General features: G+C 34.0%; 1 protein-coding gene across 1 annotated transcript in view; it reads right to left on the bottom strand.

Moving 5' to 3' along the window:
* Positions 1-26,215, bottom strand: part of Ube4B (Ubiquitination factor E4B) — a 70,568-nt gene that overhangs the window by 19,228 nt on the left and 25,125 nt on the right. Inside the window, exons 7-16 of the mRNA XM_071583259.1 lie at positions 25,435-25,707; positions 24,099-24,257; positions 19,790-19,990; positions 19,341-19,529; positions 19,106-19,226; positions 18,232-18,374; positions 18,048-18,143; positions 17,376-17,516; positions 16,343-16,593; positions 5,485-5,720 (exon numbers count right to left, since the gene is read on the bottom strand). Coding sequence (XP_071439360.1) covers positions 5,485-5,720; positions 16,343-16,593; positions 17,376-17,516; positions 18,048-18,143; positions 18,232-18,374; positions 19,106-19,226; positions 19,341-19,529; positions 19,790-19,990; positions 24,099-24,257; positions 25,435-25,707 — 1,810 coding nt within the window. The remainder of the gene's footprint in view (positions 1-5,484; positions 5,721-16,342; positions 16,594-17,375; positions 17,517-18,047; positions 18,144-18,231; positions 18,375-19,105; positions 19,227-19,340; positions 19,530-19,789; positions 19,991-24,098; positions 24,258-25,434; positions 25,708-26,215) is intronic.

The raw sequence follows: 26,215 nt of genomic DNA, 5'->3' as shown, positions 1-26,215 counted from the left end.
TGTCGTTGCTCAGTTCTTTAAAATAGCAAATGAAATTGAAGAGTCATCATCCCTCTCATGTATCTTTCAGAAGTTGCAGAAGAGTCAAATTACCATTTCATGGCCTAAATAAGAATACTTAGCACATAGATTAATTTTACCGTCAATTGAGAGCATCTCACCATGATTTGAGCTGGTTAAATTCAACTACATAAAATATCAATCTTTCTATGATTACCATTGTTAAATTTTAGCTGCTTGGCTAATCCTTTTTATGCATCCAAATGTTGTGTAAATATTAATTTGAATGTGTAATTATGAAATTACCTATTTAACACTTAAAAAGTCACTATGTTGACACAGATCTACCAATGGTTTTTTAGGAATTAATCTTCCTATTAATGCAAATGTAGTAGTAGTTTTTAGGGAGGGGGCCAACAGCAAAGGTCGTTTATGCCATTTAGGATGGATAGGAAAGGAGGAAGGGTTGAAAGAAACCTGGCGTCACTATTAGCCTACTCTAAAGGAGGGGTGCCAAGGGGTCCACAGTTGAATGTCCCATCAAACAGATGGCGAACTCACTTAAGGTGCTCTCCACATTGCACCTCAAGTAGGGATCGGTATACCACTGAAAAAATATGCCATCTCCAGAATTCGAACCTGAGCCCTCTCCGTGGGAAGACAGTACATTACCCCCTGCACGATCTCCATCCCCTTAACACAAATGTCTGGCAGTTTTTCCCAGTATCATCCTTAACCATTTTATTCATCAAAATATTTATTAAATATGAAATATACAAACTTTCATAATCGGCATGATACTCATCTGCACAATATGGAATTGGGTGACATAACATGTAAATAATTAGCAATGCAGGATTTCATTGCTCGTGAAGCACTTCCCATGAGAACTACTCATCTTCAATAAACTTCTTTGAGTAAAGACTTTTCTCCCTTTCGATCAGCAGAAAGTTTTCTCGCTCAGTTACAGACGAGCTAGGAGAATTCTAGAGAAGAAACCATTTTCTCTATTATCCCGGGCCTTAACTCACTTAAAAATAAAAATTTAATTCTGGAACTTCTGTAGAAGCTGTTTTTCAAATTTCTTGTTCTTTTATAATGTTAGTATGAGGTTCATAACTTTGAGCAATCCTTACTAGTACGCCCACTCAGGAATTATACCAACTGCTTCTAATCTCTGCTTAATAAAGTTCAATTCCAGTAAAATTTACAATAAAACAACCAACCAATTCTGAATAAATGCATTTAGTATGATAATATTTCCCATTTTATTATTATTTCAAGTACACTCCTGCCGCTAACTTGAAGGTTCAAGGGTAACTACAAATGTTTTATTTTATTCAATCTCCAAATCTATCTCTTTCATATGCCTGAGATTAATACGAAAAAATCTAACACAAAGTTATACATTTTCATTTATCAATAACCCAATCAATCCATTGAAAAAATGAGACATGTTTGCTCAGCCATGTGTATCTACGAAAACATTCACATATAGTGCATGTCTGCAGGTAACTGCTTGCCACTAAGGCATTGGATAGCGGCAAAAATCAAGGAGTTTCCCTGGTTTTCAAGATTTATGGACATCCTAAATGACTATTAAAATAGAGTACAAAAATACCCATACCAATGAACATCAAATAATTGAATTCCAAGCAAAGTTAAGAAATCATAAATTTAGAAGTTTTACACAAAAGTTGTCTACTGTTGAGAATAATTCATTTGAATAACTAGATAATGACCATTATTGTAAATTGCTGTGACATAACTTATCTACTAGAATAAAACTCGAATATGGATTTAAGCTGACCTCCAAAAATTGCCAACACATATTGGAAAAGGTTATTTTGGAAAATATTACACTGCAGAATTTAGGGAACGCATAGGCAACCTAAAATTTTATAAAAATTCATTTTTACAATGGTAACATGCAAAATAGTGGCAAAATTTATAACCATATTGGTACATTTTTTAGCATGAATTTAACTTTTCATTCCCTGATTTTGTCGCTCAAACTGAGTCTGCAAATAATGTCTCCTAATTTATTTTCACTAATATAGTGATAGACCACCCTAAGGTGCAAAAAAACATTAATCACCTAGCATTAATCACCTAATCAATACCTACAAGCCACCTCTAGGGGTGGCAGAGGATGATTGCACACCAGACTACTTTTAACCGAAAATACTTATCCCTACTAGCACATTTTGACATTATTCTGATGCCTTATAGTTCATGGGAAAATAGATGATAAATCTATCGGTTCTACACTTACTCTCTCTAATTTTATTGACATGATCGCTCCTTCCACAGTATGATGGGGCCTATCTCAGGTTTCACTTTCTCAGCAGAGATTAATATTTTTGGATGAAATTCAGAAGTAAAAGGGGTCAACCCTAAGGATTGTGGCAGATGCTCGACCACTTTCCATTGCTACCTTGATTTTCATCCAGTAGCATCATTCTATTCCTTCTAAACCATTTTCATCTTTTTCTAGCATGAGAGAAACAATAAATGTAATTTCTCTGGGTAATCCTTCCTTTCCATAAGAGTACAATTCCACATCTCCACATTCTATGCTGGGATTTAATACTCAAATTCACATGTATTGCAAACAACTGCCTTTTGAGCATCCTGCTCTTTCAAAAACTGTTTTGTTAATACTTTTCATTCAATCCTTTTTTTATTAATTAACAACATTGATTGTAATGTTTCTCTGCTCCTTATCAGACAAGCTGCAGCTCGCAGTGATGGCCTAATTGTTGGAGAACAAGTCTCTATTTACATTATAGGTATTCACACAGTAGAGCTATAAAATCAGGCTTCAAATTACTAGTAAACATCTGTTTAATTTACATACCAAATTTTAATTTAACCAGGCAATTGGATAAACAAAAACAAACAATAACTATCCTAATAGCTTTAATTGAAACTTATTTTAAATTTAATGAAAAATGATACCAACTTTTATTCTTTATGATACATTTCATAGCCCTTGAAAAACTTATTCTGAGGCTCAAAATTAGGCCAAGGGATTATCTTTTCATTACTAATGGGGACAAAAAATATCAATTCATAACTGAGAAAATATGGAAGTCATTACCACAAAAGAATATAAAGGAAGCTATTCCCTGGGGAGCCATTCGTCCAATCGTGTTTAGAAATTAAAACCATAATAATGCAATAAATTTTGTGACCAAGCCTTATTTGTGAGCATACATAGCACAAATATGGACTTACATTTCTGTGATACAAGCCAAATTATTTTAGAAAATTTAGTGGATTAAAAAAGTGAAATCTAGTAAAATATTGCATTCAATCAGAGTAATCCTGTTTGTTGTATGGCTGCGCTGATGAGTGGCATGCATTTTCTTTTATGAATTCTATGAGTTATCACACTAGTGCAGGTACAAGCTTATACCTAAAACCAGAGAATAATCTTTGTAAAGTTGCCAGTTTTATCCTCGCAAAAGTTACCACTGCAAAAACTCTTAGAGAAGACGAACAGGTATTTTAGGGCCTTTACCATTCATTAAGACATGACAGTGATGTGACTCCTATGTGACTATGATATCTGTATCATTTTGTTCTCAAATGCAGGTTTTATGCTGACATCTATCACTAACATCATAGTGGTCACCAATGGAAATATGAGCTTTAGCGGTGATTTTTCAGATTAGTTTGTTAAATTCAAGCTACTAGTAAAGAAACCAAAAAAATTGGTTACACAAAAATTTAGAAAATCCTTAATTTTTAGATGTCATTAACATGTGGTCCCTGATTCACTTATTGGGTCCAAAGAAGTGAAATAAAAGCCTAAGAATAAGGACAATTTCTCTTTAGAGTAATTTTTTCCTTATTTTTGCCTGAATTTATTTGCTGCCATTTTCCATTGTTGTGATATTAATTGTATGTTACTATGTTTTTGTACATTCACATAATTCACCTATCAGGTTATTGACTCATCAAGTCTTTCTCCTGCTTCATGAGTCATCTGGCTATCAGCTTCTTACCTGTTGACCTCATATCAAAATCAAGTGTGTATATTTTTCATAGAAACTCTCATTTATGCAAATATTCAAGAAATGAGTATTTAATAGAAACGCAAATTTTAAGTCCATTGATGAGATCCCCCAAGATCAAATTTAGACAACAAACAAGGAGGCTAATGAATAAATTAATGACAACACATTTTAGCCAAGAAACAGTCAAGGTTGGGTTAAAGTAGTCTCCTTAGTAGGCTTAGAGCACACCATGTCATTACAAGGATACTTGAAAAATTACTACATCAACATGGAAATATTGCTCAATAGATAACTATAAAGTAGACTCAATCGATGCTCATATCTGGGGCACATGAGGGCATTTTGCCACATTAATAACATGAACTGGGACATACAGTCTTCTGGACATCCATATTTTTTTGATAGACTAACTTATTGGAGACTAAGAATATTGCTTTACAGGCATCCATTATTTAATTCCCAAAAAATAATTTACCCCCAAAAAACTGCCAAATAAGTAGAATTGCATGACTGGAAAAAAACAGGATTAGAATATCATTGTGTACGTGTTAGAGGAAAGCTATAAAGGAGGGAGCATATTTCTCCAACACAACAAATTTTCCTAAAGTGATATTTTTGCCATATCTTCCTCCTGCAAACATTTCTCCATTATTCCTGGCCACATTCATTAATTTCAAATTCAGGAATATAATAGCTTACTCAAAAGATTCATTCCTCTTATAAATGGAGCAATAAAGATGAAATTTCTGAAGGCAATGTCACATAGACCAAGCCTCTGTACAACTGACATAAAAAATTGCTTGCATGCTGTCTTGGAAATCACATGAGAATAATAAGAACGTCTGTAAAAGAATTACTTACTTTCCCCACATGATGTAGGAAATCAACATTCAAAAGAAATAATAGTGAGAAGGTATGATTGTTTATAGCAGAAGAGCACTACTACATAAATTGAGAACAAGATGAAATTGGTCAGCAAAACCACATAACTGTAAATAAAAGCTGGAATAAAGGTGCCTAAGAGAGTTTAAATCCAGAGGAGGAACAATATTTAATCTCAAAGACAAAAATGCTTTATGAGCCCTTCCAGACAATCAAATATCTTTTCATCCTCCGGGTGGATAGTTTTTCAAATGCAATATTGTACAGAAATTCGACCTATGTAACTTGACCTACAGGATCAACTTGGGGGACACTAGCAACAAGCTAGAGCAAATATCACACACTGTTACAATTTTAAAACTCTACTCTGAATTTATGAGATCCATTACTGGCCAGTAAGTCAGTATAAACAACTCAAGATTATGAAAGGGCAACAATATATCAAATCATGCATGCCTCTCAACCCCAATGGATACACACTTTACACCACTCATCATCACTACCTATATAATGTAGGGAAGAGCATTAAAATAAAACACAAAGAACCAAAGAAAACACATGTAAAGGAATACTTTACCAGCATAAAACTTCATTAGACAAGCAGAAAGATGTATCTGGGCAATAGGGTGGGATATCACTCTCATGAAGAGAGGCCTCACATGAACCAGGACATCTGGACACATTACGAAAAGGACCTCGACCAGCTTTGCAACCAAATAAGGGCTCCTCACAAGATGAGGGCAACAGACCATCACCAGCAGCCACCTGATCATTGGCTCATCAATGTAGTCCATCATGACAGATGGAGCAAATCTGTAAAAATTAAAAAAGAAATTGACAACAACTTATACAAATTTTAATGGACCAAAGAATCTGACAGCCTTATTAAACAAAAAGTTGGCTACGGGAGTTTTTTTCTAATATGTTTAATGACAATAATAAGAGTAGGACCTAAACTTTACTAAAATGGATATGATATACAATCATAAATTTAGCAAAACGATTAGAGTAGAGAAAAAAACCTTGCACCTCTACATAAATATTTATTACTTCACACGACCATGATTTCGATGCTGCACACATCATTATCAGTGATAGGGTAAACTGTGATGGCCATAAAAAAACCTGCACCCTTGATATTACACTCAAAAGTAATCAAAGGTTCACACTAGTGATAGAGCTCCTATTTTACTGGGTAATTAAATATACTTCCATGTTTTAGCATTAGGTGTTAAAAAAATTCGAGCTTGTCACCTCATACTAAATTTACATTTGCTAACGTTCAACCATTGTTTAGTGAGTAAATCATGATTTATTCCCTGGAAAACAAAAAAGGGCTAACACAAGTGTTAAAATATTAATAAACTGTTTACTGAATAAACAATCATCGCCATAATGCATGAATTTTCTTGTCATCAGTGAGGATTGACCCATTTTGGGTACATTGAAACCTCAAACATACCCTGAGTTTACAAATCAGTCAATGTGACCATTTTTTTTACCCAATTAACTTTGATTTGAAACAATGCAGTACACACGTCAAATTTGTCATTGAACTTTGATTTTATGCAATACCTCAGAGATGGTCAGATTTGTGCTATGTGATTGTTTATATTCATACAACAGGTACATAGTTTTATTAAAATTATTTTCAACTAATAAACTGGTTTTTGAGGAGCATACTGATAAAACTTTTCAAAGATCTTGAAATAAATAATAAAGAGCAAGAAATCTGAACTGTGCAAAATACTGTTTGAGTTTTTTCAGTCAGAATGTTTTTATTTTTTCAAATTCACTCTAACCCTACAGCTTTTGGGCTCAATTTAGTTGAGCAGATTATTTCAATTTGTCATTTTACATAGATTTCATAAAATTGATAGATGGTAAAAAACATTGAAAATCAGGAAATGCTACAAATTATGAAAATGCAAGCATAAATAATATGGGGAACTTTCAAAGAAAATATAAAGCCATACTTCATACCCTGACATCAATATGAAAGAGTAACCTCCAAGCAGCGACTAGAAACACAGATTTTCACATTTCTACCTCCTCAGATTTAGAAAGTAATTAAGTCAATAAAATCATTAGGAATTACATAACCTCAGACAAATGGATAACAGTGATGATGGAGTAAGGAATAAGTAAAACATTTTTCATTGAAAATCATAATAATTTGGAAATCATAACCAGAACTCTTCTGTCAAGTTCAAGAGTGTTTAATGATGAATAGTCTACGGTATTTTATCTGAATTTAATATAAAACATTTTTTCTGTGCGAAGATGTTCTTTGGTTTATTCGACTCGAGAACATTTACTCCAACTTTTTGCATAAACAAATTGCAGGTGTTTTTATCAATTATTTGATTTGGTCACAGTGATGTAAAACCTGACAATTTTTAAAACATTAGCATTCAGCTTTCCATATATTTTTTCAACCCTATTAATTTTTCACACTTTTTTCACTGGTCTCCTTAAAAATATAAATCTGAGAATACTTCAATGAAGTTTTATATTCAACTGAATATCTGGTTTCCTATTCTACCGGGTCTTGCAAATTCACAATTCTAACATGAACACTAAAACACTGATTTTATAACCGGACACTTGAGAAATAAAAAGTCACATACTAGTATTTATACTTTGTCGTAAAATAGTAAAATGAGTAATTAAGAGTGGCCATATGCATTAAAAAACCACTAAAAACAGTTCAGCAATTGTGGCCCCTCAGCCCTCTCTCTTGCCTCCCATTCCCCTTCCTACATGAAATTTTACCATAACCAAGAATGCTCCCAATTAATTTTTTCACGTTTACCATTCAAAAAATAATTATATTTTGCAGATGTTTGGGCCTCTTTCTCATTGCAATTCTGTTTCATTATATCCAGTTAATTTTTCAATGTCTTTCAGTAATAAGATGATTTCGTAAAATTACACAGGATTTAATACCTCTTCAGACAGCATTAGAAATACTGCCCATTAAAAAAATACTATTTTATGTATCCTTCCAGCCTAAGTGTTAGCAGTCTAGCTAGTCAGCTGGTCATGCACCTGCAGAGTGTCACATACCTTCAGTTATTAAAATCTTAAACCACATGAATCCCCAAAAATAAATACTGCATACTGGCATGTAAAATGTGCATACTGACCACTACATACAACCCAAGAGTGAATTATCAGCTGCTTGGTTGGCAACTGAACTGTGAATCCTGTGTATGGAAGGTCCAAAACTTCATTTTGATACACTAAACATTTCTAGTATTGTCTTCCAAATAATTTCCTCCTTACATTGTAATTAATCATCAAGCAGTTAAAAGCAGTAAGTCAATTCAATAAAAAAGAAAACTAATATTTAACCAATATGGTATACAGAACTATTGGAAACCTTTCAAATAAATTACTGATCTTGGGAGTACTTGTGGAAGAACTCATTGATGATCACTAAATCTACACTTTCAAACTTTAAATCATAAAAATTAAGAACCAGCACAAGTAGTATCCATATTACCACTTACATATTTCCTATAACACTGCACTCACACCATGAACCTCGTCACTTTTGTACGCACCTAATACCTATTACCTAATTGCAACGATAAATTCTTAAATAAATAAATACCTACTTATAAAACTGTGGCTTACCAGAAGCTACAATCATTTTGTTTTTCAACAAGAGGCAAGTGAATCAAATTAAATTTATGTCCTTCCAAAAACAAAAATGCTAGGAAAATCCTGATACTTAGATATTCCATTTTTTCACAGGTTTTGAAAAATAAGTTGGTAATGATTATTATACAATATAACTACATAAATACGCAAAATATTTTCTCAATAATAAATCTCTTTGTTATGGTAAAAAAAACTAGGAAGAATTCAATCAAAAGAGACTATGCAGTTATCAAATAGTAATGACAGTAGACAAGTCAGCGACAGCAATTTATTTCTGTAGAGCACAGAAAATTATCACCTTAATGTGGGGTCTCATCTGAAGTTCTTTGTCTCCAAATTACATCAGAATCACACAGAAATAATTTTCAATGTGAATCTAAATTATATAAAATGAAATCAGATTTTCTTGATCACTTTATATCTCATGTATCAAGGTTCTATGTTTGTCATTCAAAGAATAAAAACTTCATTAAGGTTACACTTTTCAAATTACAGAACAAGATGACAAGACATTTGAAAAGTATATGCCACATTAAGAATTTCCCTCAATTGAAAACATAGAAATCATAGAAAAAATATCATTAATTAGCTTAATCATAGGAATAATAGTCACAGGAAAATTCCATGTAACTGTTAAAATGTAAATTAAAGACAAATGGCAATAATTGTAAATAAAAAGATAAGGTATACTGATTTAAAATACAATACAGATCAACTTGAAAGCACAAATGAATGGAAAAATGTAACAGACAAAATTTCATGCATTTTTTGGCAATTAAACAACTGGCAAAAAAACTTCATGCACTCCAGCATTCACAGTGGATTACACGGCTGGCATTTAGCATTGTTTGTCTATATAAGAAAGTTTGCCTAAATAAGAGAGGTTCTTTATGTTTATTACACAGGATGATGATTCTATAAGGTTATATCCAGCATATGAACCAGAGACTGGTTAGAAACATATATAAGAATGTGTTTAACTATTTAATTGCCGCTTTTATGGAAAGGAGTCCTCCACACGAGCAAAATATAGTGTGAAAGCAACAATTGAGCTACATAAGAAAAACACTAATTCCATGGACTTGCACATTTAATTCAAATGTACTCTTGACAATAATAATGATGGCTATGCTGACACCAAAATAAATAACATTTTGTAGGTATGACTGGTAAATGTTCTTTATTGTAGAATTTGTGGGTGTAAGAGCAAATACATTTGCAGGAATGAATAAAATGAACTGCATAATAATAATTAAATATTTCAGGGCAATAATTTACTTCATTCAGGGACATACACCAGAATTATTTTTTTAAACCCAAAATAATTTACCCTATTCTGTATTGTTAGCACTGTTTGTTTAAAATTGTACTTAAAAAGAGTTCGAAATCTCTTAATATTGATAAAAAAGTAACATTATGGTCCCCAAAGTCTCATTTCAAAATAAGTAGCCTTAATAAAAAGGGAAAATATGATTGGTGACCAGGAATGAGTGACTCTGTGTTATTATAATGACCAATGATGGTGGGAGAGAAAAAGTAATTCAGCAGGTTTATAATAATTTCACATGCAAATTATTCCCTCTACAAAGATGCTCTAAGGTCCAGACAGGAGGTTAAAAAACTTTTGTGAAATGAAAGGTCCCTGTCAGCAAAGTATGTATAATATCCCGAGGACTGTTCAATATGTGATGGCCACGACTCTCTGATTAAGAAAACAGCAGCTAGCTGGCAAAAATAGTTATAAATAATAAAATGAAATTATAATTGAATTAATTTTCTAGCATAGAACTAAAACCATGGGAAAAAGTTCTCACTTAAATTAAGAATCTATTGTGGCACACATATTTAGCATATGAAACAAATGTCATTATATCAACTAGTAAATGAATGCAAATGATAATTAACAAAGCCACCATAGCTTAAATATTAATCATGCATATCAGTAATGACTGTAACAAACATTGTAGTGGTATTTTACAATATCATTACATACTATCCCCTTGAGCAAAAGAAGGTATAGATCGAAGTTAAAACTGGTCAAATGCATTAGAATAGCAGGGGTATGTCAATTATTTGCAGATAGGGATGGCACTGTGAACGTCTGAATATGTAATAGAAGTCTTAAACTCAGGCAGAAAAAATAATTCACTTCTTTACTGGAAAAAATTCTACCTCAAAAAAATCTAAGCAAACCTATTGATTGCCATTGCATTGACTTTCAGTTTTCAACTGCCATAATTTGATATGAGATTTCTGCTCCTAAAATTATCCATGTTGCATATGTCCTTCTTGAGTTAACATCCACATAACACAAATAAATAAAATCCTAATAGAATGGCCACTATTAATTCTGTTGTTATGCCAGGTTCTTCTTGTTGTTAGGAGTCAAATTTGACTACTATTTTCTATTAAAAATATATAATGGCTTCCATTGCAGGATAAAAAACCATAAACACAGTAACCAACCCGAAGGTTGGTTTGGTAGGTGATTTCACCCAGTACAAAGCCTGACGGTGTGTAAAATTTGGTTCCTTTCCCTGTGCCAGTTATGGTTTACTAGGAAGATCTGGTACCCAAAAAATCACATAGCTTGAGTGGAGTTGCAGGTGCCCAGACAGGCTTGCCCCAGAATTGAACCCAAGCCCTCCAGTCAGTCAGTCAGTAGTCCAACTGTCTACCCCTGGACTACCGCGACCCTAGCCATTGCAGAATGTCATTACAATATTTACTATACAAAAGTATTGAGGAGTTAAAAGAGGGTTTGTCACATTTGAAATATTTCATGTTAGTGGAATTACTCAAAAAGTGAATTTATAAAAGCTGTGCATTTTTTGTCCAACAATATAGTGATTAAGTATTGTGCCATATAAATTTGTAGCATTACTACATTAGGTAGCATTATCGGCAGTTTCTAATTTTGGGGTTCGATAATGGTAGTGATGCTACCAAGAGAGTAACATCTGCAACCATGCACATAACTATCTATCAAACTACATTATGAGAAAAACCATAGGCAAAGCAGTAAAAATTATTTTTTTTCTCTTACTGTCAACTCTTTTGATGGTAAAAATATTAATTCTTTGTAATAAAAGATTATTCAGCCTGATTCCGGGTTTTTTCCAGCTTTTTTCAAGGATTTTCCATTCCAGGTATTTCCAAGTTTTCAAGAATTCAGAGAATGCAGGCCACCCTGTAGGGAAATGGCGTGTAAAATTGTGTGAAAAATGTCTGATACATATTTCCGAGTTCCCTCAAACATTTGTAATTCTTTCATAAAAGCTATCATGATTTTCGTCATAATTATATAGCAACCATGCATAATCCACCACTCCTGTAAATTATTTCTACATTTATCACTTGTCATCAACTATGGAAAAAGTTATGAAAATCTTACATTTCTTGCTGAAAAAGTACTGCAGCCAACATTTTCTTAATCCACCACCATTCCCTAAATTGTACCACATTTATAGGGTATGTAATGAAGTTTGTAATGACCTTTGATTCAGGTGAAAACAAGGACAATTCATAAATGTATGATGCTCATGCATTTCCAGTGGTTGCGTAAAATGTACGGCAAGTCCAAGAGTGCTGACAGACATTGATATTCCACTGTTTACATGATGCATAACAGATAATGCATGGAAGAACCCTACTGAAGATTAAGCTAATATCAGGTGAAGGAAAATTTCATACAACAATCATGATGCACATGGACTAAGATAGCAAAAGTTACAAAGTTAAAGAATATTCTTTTAATTCGTTAACCTCTTCCTCACACATTAATAAGGATAAAAGGTTCATCTAAATATGTATATCTGGATAACTAGAAAGTAGACTGAGCACATGGAAAGGAATGAAAGTTGGCGAATGGAATAATGGCAAGACAAATTCCACTGTCTACAAAACAAATGATGAAGGGCCTGATCAATACAAATTTATAGCAATGGTTTAGCAATATGACTACAAGTAGAACATTGTTCACAGCAATGTGTAGGCCAGATTCTTAATGAGGAGGTTACGATGCATGTTGGTGAATATAAGCCATTGTCTACTAAATTTCACTGTATTCATAAAAACCGTGAGTGCCTTAGCCATTTTTAGGAAAGGTTGGATATGGCAAAATCCCTGCAGGGATCAGGATGGTGTGATGGACAGGCTTCCCACCCCAAGGATCCAGGTTTGAATCCTGATAGTGACCAGATTTTTCAGTGGTATCCTGATCCCTACTAGGGGTGCTGTGTGGAGAATATGCCGTTCATTGGATGGGATTTTTAACTGTAGACCCCTTGACGCCTTTTGTTAAGAGTAGGCTAATGTCGATGCTGGGTTTCTGTCCACCCTTCCTCCATTTCCTGTATACCCTACCTTTACCATATAACCCACATCTCATCTGGAGCAAATAACATCTGCTGTCAGTCACCTCCCTAATTACTACTACTAATGGGCCCTGCAGACACCTAACGCCAAAGAAAAGTCTTGTGTAAACGAAGTCATTATAAGTAGCAGAGGTTGTATACGACATATACTTAGAAACAGGCATGGTAATTATACATGGATGACTGACACTCAAGAGTCAATTGCATATACAGCATCAGAAGACAGTTGAATATAAAAAGAGCCAATTGTCCATGTAAGCTGTCTTAGAAATGTACAGGCTGCCAATAGTTTGCCAATACAATTAGCCTACTCCCATATTCTGTAATAAATTCATTAATTCTACCCAATAAAATCTTATCAAATGCCTTATTGACATCTACAAAATAAATATCCTGCATATAACATTATGTTCCTTTCTATTAGTGGCTTCATTGTTATCATGGCATCATGCATACCTATACCCTTTCTGAACCGAAACTGATCATCCATTAAGTAATCCTTTCCTTTCCTCTACATTCTCTAATTGCTGATCAATAGTACCACCTTCTCTGAATGCGACATCAAATTTATGTACATATCCCTTTTCAGAAAATAAATACTTGGTTATTCCACATATGTTTTTTATTAAACACAACCCGGGTTTCGACTTACAAAGTCATCATCAGGTTACCATCCTATTATATATATAGTTCTCACATATGGTTGCCTTTCCCTTTTTTGTGATTGGAACTAACACAGAACTGATGAAGTTTTCCTCCCTCATAAATACTAAGAATTATCCCATTACAAATTCTTTAATTCCTAGTTTTCCTAAATCCTTAAGTAGTTCTGTGGGGATGTAACATCTCCCCACGTTATTATTTAATTTTAATTCCGTTTATTACCTTTCTATCTCGCAATCAAATATGACAGTAGCTAAGCTACCTTCATTCTCAGTCTAAACATACTGTTCACCCTTCATTTAATCTCATGGTTTTTCCTCAATCTTTTCTTGGGTGGATTGATCATTCTCTTGCCTTATCTTTGATAGCATGATTGGCTTTTTTTCTTCTTACTAACTATAGAGCTTAGAGTTCTCCAGGAAAGAGTTTCACTAGGAAGTTACACTTTGGATACAATGATTTTATCTAATTCATTTTTGGTCTCTGGGAAAAGGATTTAATAGTTTTTTTATAAGGTTAAACAATAGTACAAGATAACAAAACAGGCTTATGTACATGCATTTAGAATTACCTTTTTCCAGCTACTCCCTGATACCTTCACTATGTTTTTATGAAATCTAAAAATGTTTTTATTTTCAATCACTAATAATATTTTAAATTACAAATTCTGTATTGTATGTACCTCTATTAACTTTCAAGTATTATAAGGCATTAATTTACTATTGTACTTTGTATTGACATTAAAGAATCATCATGTTCTCGCATGTTTCAAAGTATTTCCCTAAACTTTCCGTTGATATCATACAATAATGCTTTCAAAGATCCAACTGTAGTAGAATCCTTCATGAAAAAGAGCATGTGACAATAAAATAGTATTATAACTTATCAAATAATGAAATATTGAGTTACAGTGAAATCTCAATTAACCATGCTGCTCTTTTCCTAGCACACCCACATTTTAATAAAATTACATTCGTAAAGATAATTATATGGCTTCAAACTTGGAAGTACTTATTTAAAAGTACAAGTTTGAAATACCATGGCTTTCTTAAAAGTTTTTAATTGCACAAAATCAAAGGGAGTCACAGTATTTGATATTTTAATTCAAGACACTGTCTCAGGTGTCATTAGGTCAAAGTCTTTCATATTAGGGATAAATGAGAGAAGACTAACTTGGCAGATTCCACTTGAATTTTTATTTTTCATGACAATGATTTTGTTGCAAGGCAACATCATCAGGTTGTGGTGATGTTGTTTTTTGACAACTCCACAGTCACGAAAAATAATTATTGTAGTGAAATCAGCTAAGTTAGTCTTCCCTCACTTACACCTAGTATTTTAATTTAAACATTTTGGTGCTATCTGCACTTACCCATTATTGCATCACTTGCATTCATTAGCTCTGAGAATTCCTGATTTTCCTTTAAGGCAAGCAAATGGATAGCTTACTAAGTAACAAATAAGTCGCAAACTATCCACACCACATTATTTTAATCTGTGTCATACAAAGAAAAAACATTTATTCATATCAGTGATCCTTGGTCAAAATTCATTGTTCGCCAGGCATTTGTTTTTACTGGCTACATGATTGGTTTAGCTTTCGGAGGGAAATATGTTCTGCTACTCAGTTGATGATTGTTTTGTAAAACTATAATTTCACCCAAATAGAAATGGAAAAAATAGTAATTTCCACTTCTAAAAACACGGAATCAATATCAATCACAACGAATGAAATCGGATTTAGGTATACAGGGGTCGGCGCTTATGTTTCCTCGAATGAGATTTCCTTGCCGGATTAGGGAAACCTTCCCCAGGCTTCCCCAAAGCATTATACTTAGTCACAATATCGTGAACAGTTGATCTGGGGTACCCAAAGAATTGAACTATTTCAAACTATAATGCCCTTTCGACTATTCGAATCTCTGCTATTGTGAGATTATGACTGTTTACTAGATGCCTATAGTTTTCAAGAACGCCTATCGCAACCTCCTTTGGAACTACAATATGGCGGGAAATTAAATTGAAATTTGTCAGGATTTAAGCGCTGCACCTTTTATATTTGGTTATCCATATTTTTCGACTATCTGAGCTTCATCATGCATCCATTTGCATGGATAAACGAGAGTTTTCTGTACTCTAAATTTTCCTACCGCTAGGTTTTTATACAAACATCATTAATCAATGATGATTCTTGTTTTACAAAATTTATTTTCATCTTAAAGGAGAAAATTAAAGCATTTATGCAGAAATTGCAAATTACTCTCCTCTCTTATCTCCACCCTGAACCAGCTATGCTTCCCTCTTTATCCTATAAACACTCGGTGCATACATTAACAAATTAAATAAATATTACCTATACCATGAACTTGTGAATATCACCCCTTAAACAAAATATACAAACAACTTTGTTTTCTACCAGGATTATCCCCTGTAAAATTCAGTTAATAACCACACAACATTACATTTCCTTCACCTTATCTTCACAGCTTTGGCTGTGATGCATTAGATGGAGAGTCCCTAAGAATAATTCACAAAAGACATCCATAGCTAATGACTGTAGATTTATTTCAATACCCTGATCTCTCCTTTTATTTGTCCAATTTCATACTCTCTTCAAAAGTGTGAGCAAATAAAAGAACCCCAGAGCAGAAATAAATCCCCAAAAGCCTAATACTTTACACGACACTAAACTACAAATAAATATATTTTACAAAGTGAAATACTTACTGCAGGGCAAATAATAGAAACTCTGCTATATCTTCAACAAAGAATTCTGGCAGGGCATAAAATTCTGGTGGAGCTGAGGTTGGCAGAGGTACACTTGAAACTGTGACCCCCATACTGGATGTTGAAGCTGTCTGGGCTACCCATGGTGTATCTTGCATGTAGCTAGATTTCCCAGCATCTGAATCATCACTGTCCCCACCCATATCATTACCAAGCTGCAAATACTGCCATATCCGGGGAAATCTGGTCGGCTGAAATGTTATTGCAAATATATTAATTCCAATTATGATAAGTTCATATATCAGACTTCATAATAAAGCACAGAATTTAAAATTTATGCTCTATCAAATTAGAAAACTGCCACAAGAAAATAATAAACTCCTACATTTAGTTACATTATTTTAGACATACTTCACATGTTAAAGGGCCTCTCAGTCAAAGAAGAAGCTTCTGCTTCCAAACAACAATGGCTATGCCCCAACATTCCTCTGAAATAGCATTGAACTTTAAAACAATTTTTTCAAAGCAAGATTTAATTTACAGATAATTCCACTATTCACTTTGGTAAGCAGTAAATACAATTGTACATTTGAAATAAATATTCAAAAAGTAACTCACACTTATTTTACTAAATTTTGACTGTGGTATTAAGCCGTGGAAAAGAAAGATCCCCATGTCATAATTCAGTATGTTCAAACTTGCAAAAATTTTCCCCCCTTATGCAGCAAGAAAATCCTCGCAGATGAGAGAGAAGAAATAAGTTCATGCATGGTTGATGTTTATTATGCTGAAACTTAAGATTAATGTGAGCAAATAATGAAAAGAGTAGCCCATATCAGCTTATAAGAAATAAATTATCAGAGCCATTCATTCATTTGATTTATTTTCATGGGAATTCCTACTGGATCATTTTCTTTAAAATATTTGTGCCCATTGTTTCTATCCTGTATAATATGTCCATCACACCAGAAATTTATTTCCACATCACACTGAGACTGATTGATAATTCAATTCAATGAAAATCCATGCTTACAATTGGGTAAAGGTGCACTGTTGGAGTTGTTAGCAGTTTTAGCATATACACAGCCATCGATGTGTAAAAATCGAGAAGCTGTTTTAGCAAATGATCGTGCAACAGCTCCGCATCGGCACACATTTTTTCATCCTCCACCCTCTGTAAAAATAAAAAAATTATAAATATTTAATTAAGTTCATGGAAATGAAATTTTGAAATTCAGAAATTTAACATTCTATATGCATTCCAGGACATACAGCAGGAATCAATAGTTTTCCTGATAACAATTACTGCCATAGGGGAAAATGACAACAGAGCACTGAAAACATTTCCTATAAAAACCATGCAGATTTAATGATGGAATTCATTACTCATTTTGCCATTTCACTTCTGATAATGAGTTTATTTTTCTATTTAGTGTACATTTTCAAGAATACATCTAGGAGCTTGAAAAACTTCATTTTAGAAAACTGAGAAAAAATTTCCCCAGCAAAAAATTATTTGTCATACTCAGGATTCAAACTTAGAACTCAGTGCCAGATTTTTTTGACTAATTATTTCATCGAAACATCTTAATTCACTGTAAATCTCGGCAGAAAATAATTATATGAGAAATCAGTATCAAACATCCCAAAGCGATTATCAACCCAGAACAATAAAACTTCTCCTGGGGCATCTGCTCACACACACCTGTAATTCCTCACGCCACATACGAAGCGTCTCTCTGTTTCTATTGGCATACGGCTGATTTCTCCATATAGGCTCCGTTCCTTGTAGATCTAGGATCTATAATATTCATAAAAAACATCATATTAATAAATTACAATACATTAAAAGCATCATATTTTTAATTAATGGTGAACTAAGTACTCACCATTCGGCGCAAATCAAATATTGTACGGATGGTTTTGTCACTTTTCCTCAAAATTGGACTAATAGCCAAGTGTGCACACCTAACTGTCAAAAACCAACAATGTGACGAAAACGTTGGATAATAGTCCTCTTTCTGCCCTGCAACTGCAATGCAGAAAATGCAATGCAATTAAATGATATGCAATAAAATAGATTAAAAAATAGGTTTAAATGTGAAGCATTAATATTGTTTTGATGCTCAAACTGAGTTGACACAATAATGTCCGTGTAACCAAGGAGAAGTGAAAGCTGAGGTCATTTGCAAAACTATGGGCAAGTGGGTAATTTGGGAGGGGGAGGATTTTCAGTACGTGAGAGAGGGAAGGGTGGAGAAAAAACCCAGCTTTGACACTAGCCTACTCTTAACTGAAGGCACCAAAGGCTAAACAATTTAACATGCCATATTACGGACTGTACATTCCACTTATTGACAATTGAGAAATCTCTGAAAAATTCTGCCACCACCAGGATTTGATTCCAGGACCTCAGGATGTAAATCCAGTACCCAGTAGTCCAGAGTATAATATGACTTAAACTATTGGAGCCCCATTAAACACTACTGTGAGTATTCCCAGTATTAATGCAAACTCATGCCATTAGTCTTTCATTAAATCCCAGGAGCAATGAGAATTCTGTTGCTCCCTGTCCAGGCAATTTTTTCTACTTTTTCTTTGTTTACTTCCTCTTCAGCAATCGAAAATATGTCAAAATGGCATGTTGGTAAACTTTTTAGCAATTAAAAAAATTTAAAAGATAATTAACATAATCCAATATAAGTGATTCCTAAGCATTGATGGATTTCACAGAATTCTATTAAAAACTTGTGTTCAACTTACAGTGCTCTTTGGCCCAATTTTCAGCCTCCGTTATTGAAAATTTCAACCGCGTTTCATTGTCTATATCTACCATCTTATCTTTATGGTATAAATAGTATGGGTCCACCTTCTCCAGGTTAATCTGTAAAGTTAGGTGGATTCAATCACATTTTCATTCAAAAGCAAAAATAGAAAAAAAAATCCAAATAGTATCGAAAAATCTAATGTGCCAATTACAACTCTCAAAAGAATTTACCTTTACACAGAGTTGCTGGAGGACTGAAAATAAGTTCAACATAAATCCATCTCCAGCATAATCCATTGGAAAGGATTGTAATTGAACCCTTCTGTGGTTCAAATGTAGCATGTTGCGTACAAAAGCCAAAGTCATCATTCTTGATGGGGCATTTACTACCATCTCATGGAAAATCTTGTGCATCAAAATCTGAAACCAATTATCAATATTAAAGATGGTTGAATTCAAATTTTAAGCACCGATGTAAAATTTATACATGCATGTACCATATTCTTAAATATCATACCCCCTAAACTGCAAAGTTTATTTTTGATGCTTCTCAAGATACACAGTTTACATATAACAGTTTACCTCAAAAAACTTTTTAGTCATTGACTGAAAATTCATATCATCTTTAAATTGGATCATTCATTATGAATAAAAACCTTTTAAGGAAAAAGATTTCTTACACGGGAGTATTCCAGGATTAATCTGACATTATCAGTCAAATTATCTTTGCTCATGACTCTCTTCTTGTCAGCCAGGTAGAATGCTGCCACCAGCCGTGAGTCATCAGGAAATACTGACCCCATTAAAAATGCCCCAAAGAATGAGGTTTCAACATATTCTTGACCTGGATACACCGTGATCGGAGTTGGCAAGAAGCAATCCTGTAAAAGTGCAACAGTTAATCAATCTCATATAATCCATTTCCATCTTAATGAATAAAACATCAGATTAACAGCTCTATTATTTACATATTCAAATGTCTATTGTGCCAAATACATAATTTATTCTTTTTAATTCATTCATTTTAATCATCAGTTCATTTCATATTCTGCACTTCTCTCTGAGGGTCAAACTATTATTTAATAGGCATTAATCTCAAATGTAAAATTAGAATCAATTAGATTCATCCTTGTTTTCAATATCAATTTATATAATGGTGAAAGGTAGCAAAAAATGAATTACCATTTTCAAGATCTATTTTATTACTTTCCTAGGTTTTCCACATTGCAATTCAATTTTACTAGGTCTACTTTCTACTTAGCATAGTCTACCATGTAAAATTCCTCACGTGCTTATGTGCACCACAATGCCCTTACCTTTTTGAAATACCCAAATGGAACACTGAACTAAAATTAGTACCCATATTAAAAAGACCAGGTACTTTTCCACAGATTTTTATTATATGATACAACGCGTTTCACCGATTTGCAGCATCATCAGGTAAAAATTTTTACTGAATGAAGCTGCAAGACGGTGAAATGCATTGTACCATATAATAAAAATCTGTGGTAAAGTACCAAGTATTTTTAATATGGATATGAAATAATTCAATGAAGTGAAGCCTGAAACAGTAGAATATAGCTGGTACATTTGCTACTATTTTTCTCTCCTCTTCCAATGGGCCAGTATCTAACAACATGTATCTCTTTTGCATAATAATTCCTTGTCTTTATTTAATTAGGATATTATGTGAGCTTTTCTCTCAATGCTATTTTAAGTTCATATTAATTTGATTCATTTCGAGATTGACACAGGTTTATGAAGATAGATCCCTTTCATCATACTAAGCACAGGATTATTGCATCATACAATACAATTATTCATTGTTCTTACGCCATTTCTCTAAGATGTCCAGCATGAAGAATATGCTGAAGACATAAATCTCTCCACTTGTCATTTTTAGGGATTACTGCATTTACAACTATAATTATGTCTAGCCAATAAAATCTACCTTCTGAAATCCTGATTTGGTTTTTGATACTGAAATTATACTATAATTTAAATAAATAGATTCACTAGGGATCCTGTCATCATAAATCATACATTGCCTTTCTCATTGAAAAAACCTGCATTTTGGCATATCCATGTCTTACACGTCATAAATCTACTACAACAAGGTTTTGGCTGGTTCAATCTTTTTACCATTAAGTCGTTATACTTTCCAATTTTGCTAAATTGCTTCCAAATTCAATAGTAAAGGTCTTATCTGTTGGTCAGTACAGTTTTCCCATTACTACGTAAACTTGTTATACTGTGACTCAACTTTTACCTGTCTTTGAAATTCATTCATATTCTTACCCTGTTCATTTCACCACATTATCTCGGCCCAATTAGTTTTTCAACTAAGTCTGTTATTTAGTTCTCTCGGGATTATTTTCTCTATCTCTGTAATAACACTCCACCTAATCTTTTCTTATCTAACCTCATAGCCATAGCATATGGTGGCTCATGGCTTCCTAATTCTGTTAACAGCTTCTATCATTCCTTAAGCTGATCTTTTTATACTCTTCTATTCACCTTTCCTCAACAGTTGCCATCCTTTCATCGGTATAGGTTTAAGTATTTTCAGGCACCCCTTTATTCTAGTATTGAGAAGCTTTCAACCTTTGAATTTTCTCAAAACTCCAAACGCATATTTTTAATTAAATTTCTTTAAAATAAAATCATAATCCAAATGTGCACCCACCCCTAAGAATCTGAGAGCGCTGATGGCATTGTCTCTACAGGCATGTCTAGTTACAATGTAATCGAATCAACACTAGGTGAGTTCCTTGGCATTACCTAAGCCTCCAAGGATATTAGAAGAAGTAGCTAGATATTATCTAACACTTCCTCCCATAAAACTCAATTATCTCATCTCTCAAAAATTCCTAATGCCTATCCCATGCTCTCCTACCTCCCTTCATTGCACCCTTACCCTATCGCCAAAATATCTACCAAATATTCTATGAACTTACCTGCTCTATAGTCACTATTCTACCCAGTGTCCTTTTCATTTATATAGCCACTACTCTCCTGCCTCGCATTATAAATAACTCTTTAACTATCTCTTTTTGTGATGGTTTTCCATCTAACTTCACACAAATCTAGATTATACATTCTATTTTAACCAATGCTCTGAGTGGATGTTTTAAAATTCCTGATCTTTAAATCAACTTAAAATGCCATGCCCAAATGCTAACATTCGTGGTCCCATTCTTCTTTATAATGCCATCAACTCAGTTGGGCAAGGATTTCATGCAATAGCAACTGAAGAGAATAGCCTCTCTCACTGCTAAGCACTATGCGCATACCATTGGGTTGATTCCTGTATTTGTCACAATTAATCAGTGCTGTCACTGATTCTCTGATTCCCATTCTTATTCCTGAGTTCCCTAACAAACATACTACCCTTTCTCCCAAAGTATTCAGGAACTGAGGGGGTATTTTTTGTTTGATTGTTTGTAGTTGTTTTTTGCATGCCACATGTCTTGCCAATGATGCAAATGATCTCAGCTGGTCATTTGCGCCATTAGGGATGGACAGAAAAGGATGAAGGATGGAGAGAAACCCGGCGCCGGCATTGGCCTGCTCTTTACGAAAGGCACCAAGGGGTCTGCAGCTTAACGTCCCATCCGACGGACGGCGTACTCACTCAAAGTGCCCTCCACAAAGCACCTCAAGTAGGGATCGAGATACCACTGAAAAATAGTCAACACCGCCAGGATTTGAACTCGGGCCCTCTCGGTGGGAAGCGGGTACGATAGCCACCGCACCATCTCAATCCCCCTAACTACTGGTATCACTGAAATTGTTCCCATTATAGTTCTGATTTTTACCAGGGCCAACATGACCTATGTACTAAAGAATGCATAAGTTAGCCTTGCATCAACATTAAGGTCATCCTCCCAGAGAGTTCCCAGTTGCCATAGCATATTCTTCATTCAAATATCAAATTTTCAACTGATTCAACAAATATGCCCTTTAATACATTTCTCCCAAAATGTGTTGAAGAACTAGAATAATTCCACACTACTTACAAATTTTTCAAACCAAGTTCTACTCCATCGATTTTCCATTTAAAACGCCCATATTACTGCCCATGAAAAAAAAACAGATGAAGAGATGGTTTCCCATTGCCTTCCTGAAATGTTCGTGATGTGAAAACATTATTGGTTCCCCACTGGGATAAAGACACCTTTGCAGCCATCTCGCCAAGGAACAAATACTGCATTGACTACCTTAGGCCTATCTCCTACCCTATAGCATGGGCGACTTTGTCACAAGAGATTATCATTACCTCTGGCAAGAGATCTCTAGAGTTAATTGGAACATACAAACCAGGTTCTCCACCATGTTAGCATACCAGTTCATGGGATGGCTAATATGCATGCAAGAGACCCTTTTCCCTAGCAAAGTGCATGACCACAATCACAAAGGTGTCAAATAAAGGGTATGATCACTCAATTAAATAAAGGGTATTATCACTCAATTAAATAAAGGGTATGATCACTCAAATAAAATTTTATATGCTCCTGATGCTAAAATTACCTACTGGCACAACTGGCTAACGTACTAAAAATTCCCTAATCTTTAATAATTACTTCAAAAACAAGAATTTTAAGTCAGATACTACGTAAGAGAATTATTTCATCATCCCCATATCTGAGAGAATAATTTCACATACCATGACCATATCAATTTACAAAAATGACATTAGGTTATGAAAATATTACAAATTACCTTTTTATAGTGTTTCAATTCAACTTCAAAACAGTTGCTCCACTAATGAACCAATACTCTTTCTCATTAGGAAGTGTGAACAGTTCACACACAATATTGTTTAGTACACCACTATTACCAAAACAAATAAATACATTGATGTGAGAAAAGGAATTTAAAATGAACATAGTGGAATTACTTTTGAGCAAGTTTTAATTTCAAGACTTCAGACAAAGGCTTTAGCTACTACTAAAGAGAAGTTCAAGGAACATAAAAAAATCTACTTACCAACTTGCATAAGAGATCGCATATCACTCGGCAGCCATCAGGACCACATCTTAACTCTATGAGTCTGAGTAGAGCCGTTGCAGGCTTATTGTAAAAGACATCCAGTATCGTGAACCTTTTCATGCACTTGGCCAGTAGCTTTAGGATTTTTTCCATGATCTAATGTAAAAAAATGGATGTAATAAATTTCAGATTTAAGGATTTTCCTATCAGAAAATATTTTATGTAAGACCAATATATTTATGCACAATATAAAAACTGTATATATGTTCAATACGATATTATACATTTCAGAAAGATGAATTCTTCTCATGGGATAGCATAGTAAAACACAAATTTTAAATTTTTCAAACTAAAATTTCTATTATCCCATAAAGAGTGCTCTTAGCTTTGAAGAGCCGAAACAAAGAACCAGCTAGGAGCACAAGCAGGCCAATGCCCACCACAAAAATTAATAATAATATTTACTGCCTTGGTATTTGAATTTCTCTACCAAAGTCACGATCTAAGAACCTACTAGAACAAACTAGTAATTAACAATTAACCATTTCTATTCATTAATTCTTACATTCTAGACCTAGAATCAACATCAACCAATAACCAACAATTTTCATACAGAGTTCTATCACTCCTCTCCCAGTCTTCCATACCCTCTCTCACTCAGATATACACACTAAAACTTAAAGACAACTTCACTATCTCAATACTACATTCCCTTCAAATTGATATACTATCCATCAAAGTCCAAATCTGAGCCAACATAATGGTTCTTAAGTAATCCCCTTCCCACATCCCACCCCTGCAGTCAAAACCTGATACAGCTACTTCAAGCTCTCATTTCTACAGCCCGCTCAATGATACAAACACCCAGTTCAACCCTAATTTAACAGTTTAACTCTAACCACACCTTCATCAGACTTTGACAAAACCAAGCGGGAAAACTCTAGGAACTTCTCTCTTTCATTTTCCCCTGATATCCTGACTATACCCACTGCCCACCTTCCCTTTCCACACCTTTTCCTCCCTATTACACCAAATTTGAGAGTCTGGTGACAGAAATTCATAGAAATATTATGCAATTAATCAAAAAGGTAAACATTCACTGTTATTCACTCACTAATGAACCTGTTTTCCAGGAAGCAATAATGGAAATATATAATGACGGTATTTGAATATAAGGAAAATGTTAATCAAATCAACAAAATATCATTACTAAATTTGACAATGATGTTGTACCTTTAACCCTGGTAAGTATAGCAAAAGCTGAAGACAAGAATAACAGAATATAATTGCATTTAATTGGTATTATTTTCATTTAATAATAGAAAACCAGTACCATCTCTAGGAGCCTCTTATCAGTGTCCCACAACCAATCAACAAAATTTTGAAGAAGCCTCTCCGGCAGGTCATCATTTAGAAGCTTATTCACGAAAAGTACTCTGACTCCCTGGCCCTCTCTGGATGAGGAAGGCTCAGGAAACACCTTAAAATGGCAAGGTAAAATCCCTAAGCCAGGGCTTGTGTCGCTTTTCAGCATGACTGATATAAAGAAATAGGCCATTTTCTTTATCTCCTCTAGCATGAACAGCAGGAATGGCTCACGAGCTTTCTGTAAATTCAGAAAATAATATAATTTAGAATGATAACTGAAATGCATTAAAAAGTCAACAGTTCAAGAAAAATGTTAACAATCATTCACATAACACAACTGCAATGCTAAATTACACCAAATTGATCTTGCTACAATCCTGGATTTTTGGATTCTTATGATTTTGCCAGGTCAAACTGCAGATGAGTGTGGCACATCAAAGTGAAAATTTCACATTCCAATAGTTGCATAAAAATAACACATTGTCATTTTGATATAACTGTAGCCATGCTTGTCGACTTACAGAAGCAAATACATAATTACCATATTTTCCCATCGATAACAAGCACCTGTATAATGCACATCCAGAACTTTGTAGTTATCATGAATTTGTATAGATACCGCAGGCCAAGGGCTTCATAGTTATCCTGAAGGTGTATAGATGCCATGCATATGTATGTATGTGTGTATATATACATACGAGGTCTTATTCAAAAAGTATCGCGACTTTTGTGTTTTTTCAAAAATT

This window comes from Hetaerina americana, unplaced genomic scaffold (genome assembly GCF_022747635.1).
Source record: "Hetaerina americana unplaced genomic scaffold, ioHetAmer1.1.p SCAF_13, whole genome shotgun sequence".
Taxonomy (NCBI): domain Eukaryota; kingdom Metazoa; phylum Arthropoda; class Insecta; order Odonata; family Calopterygidae; genus Hetaerina; species Hetaerina americana.
Note: the sequence above shows the minus strand (reverse complement) of the source record. Positions and strands in the feature narration are given on the sequence as shown.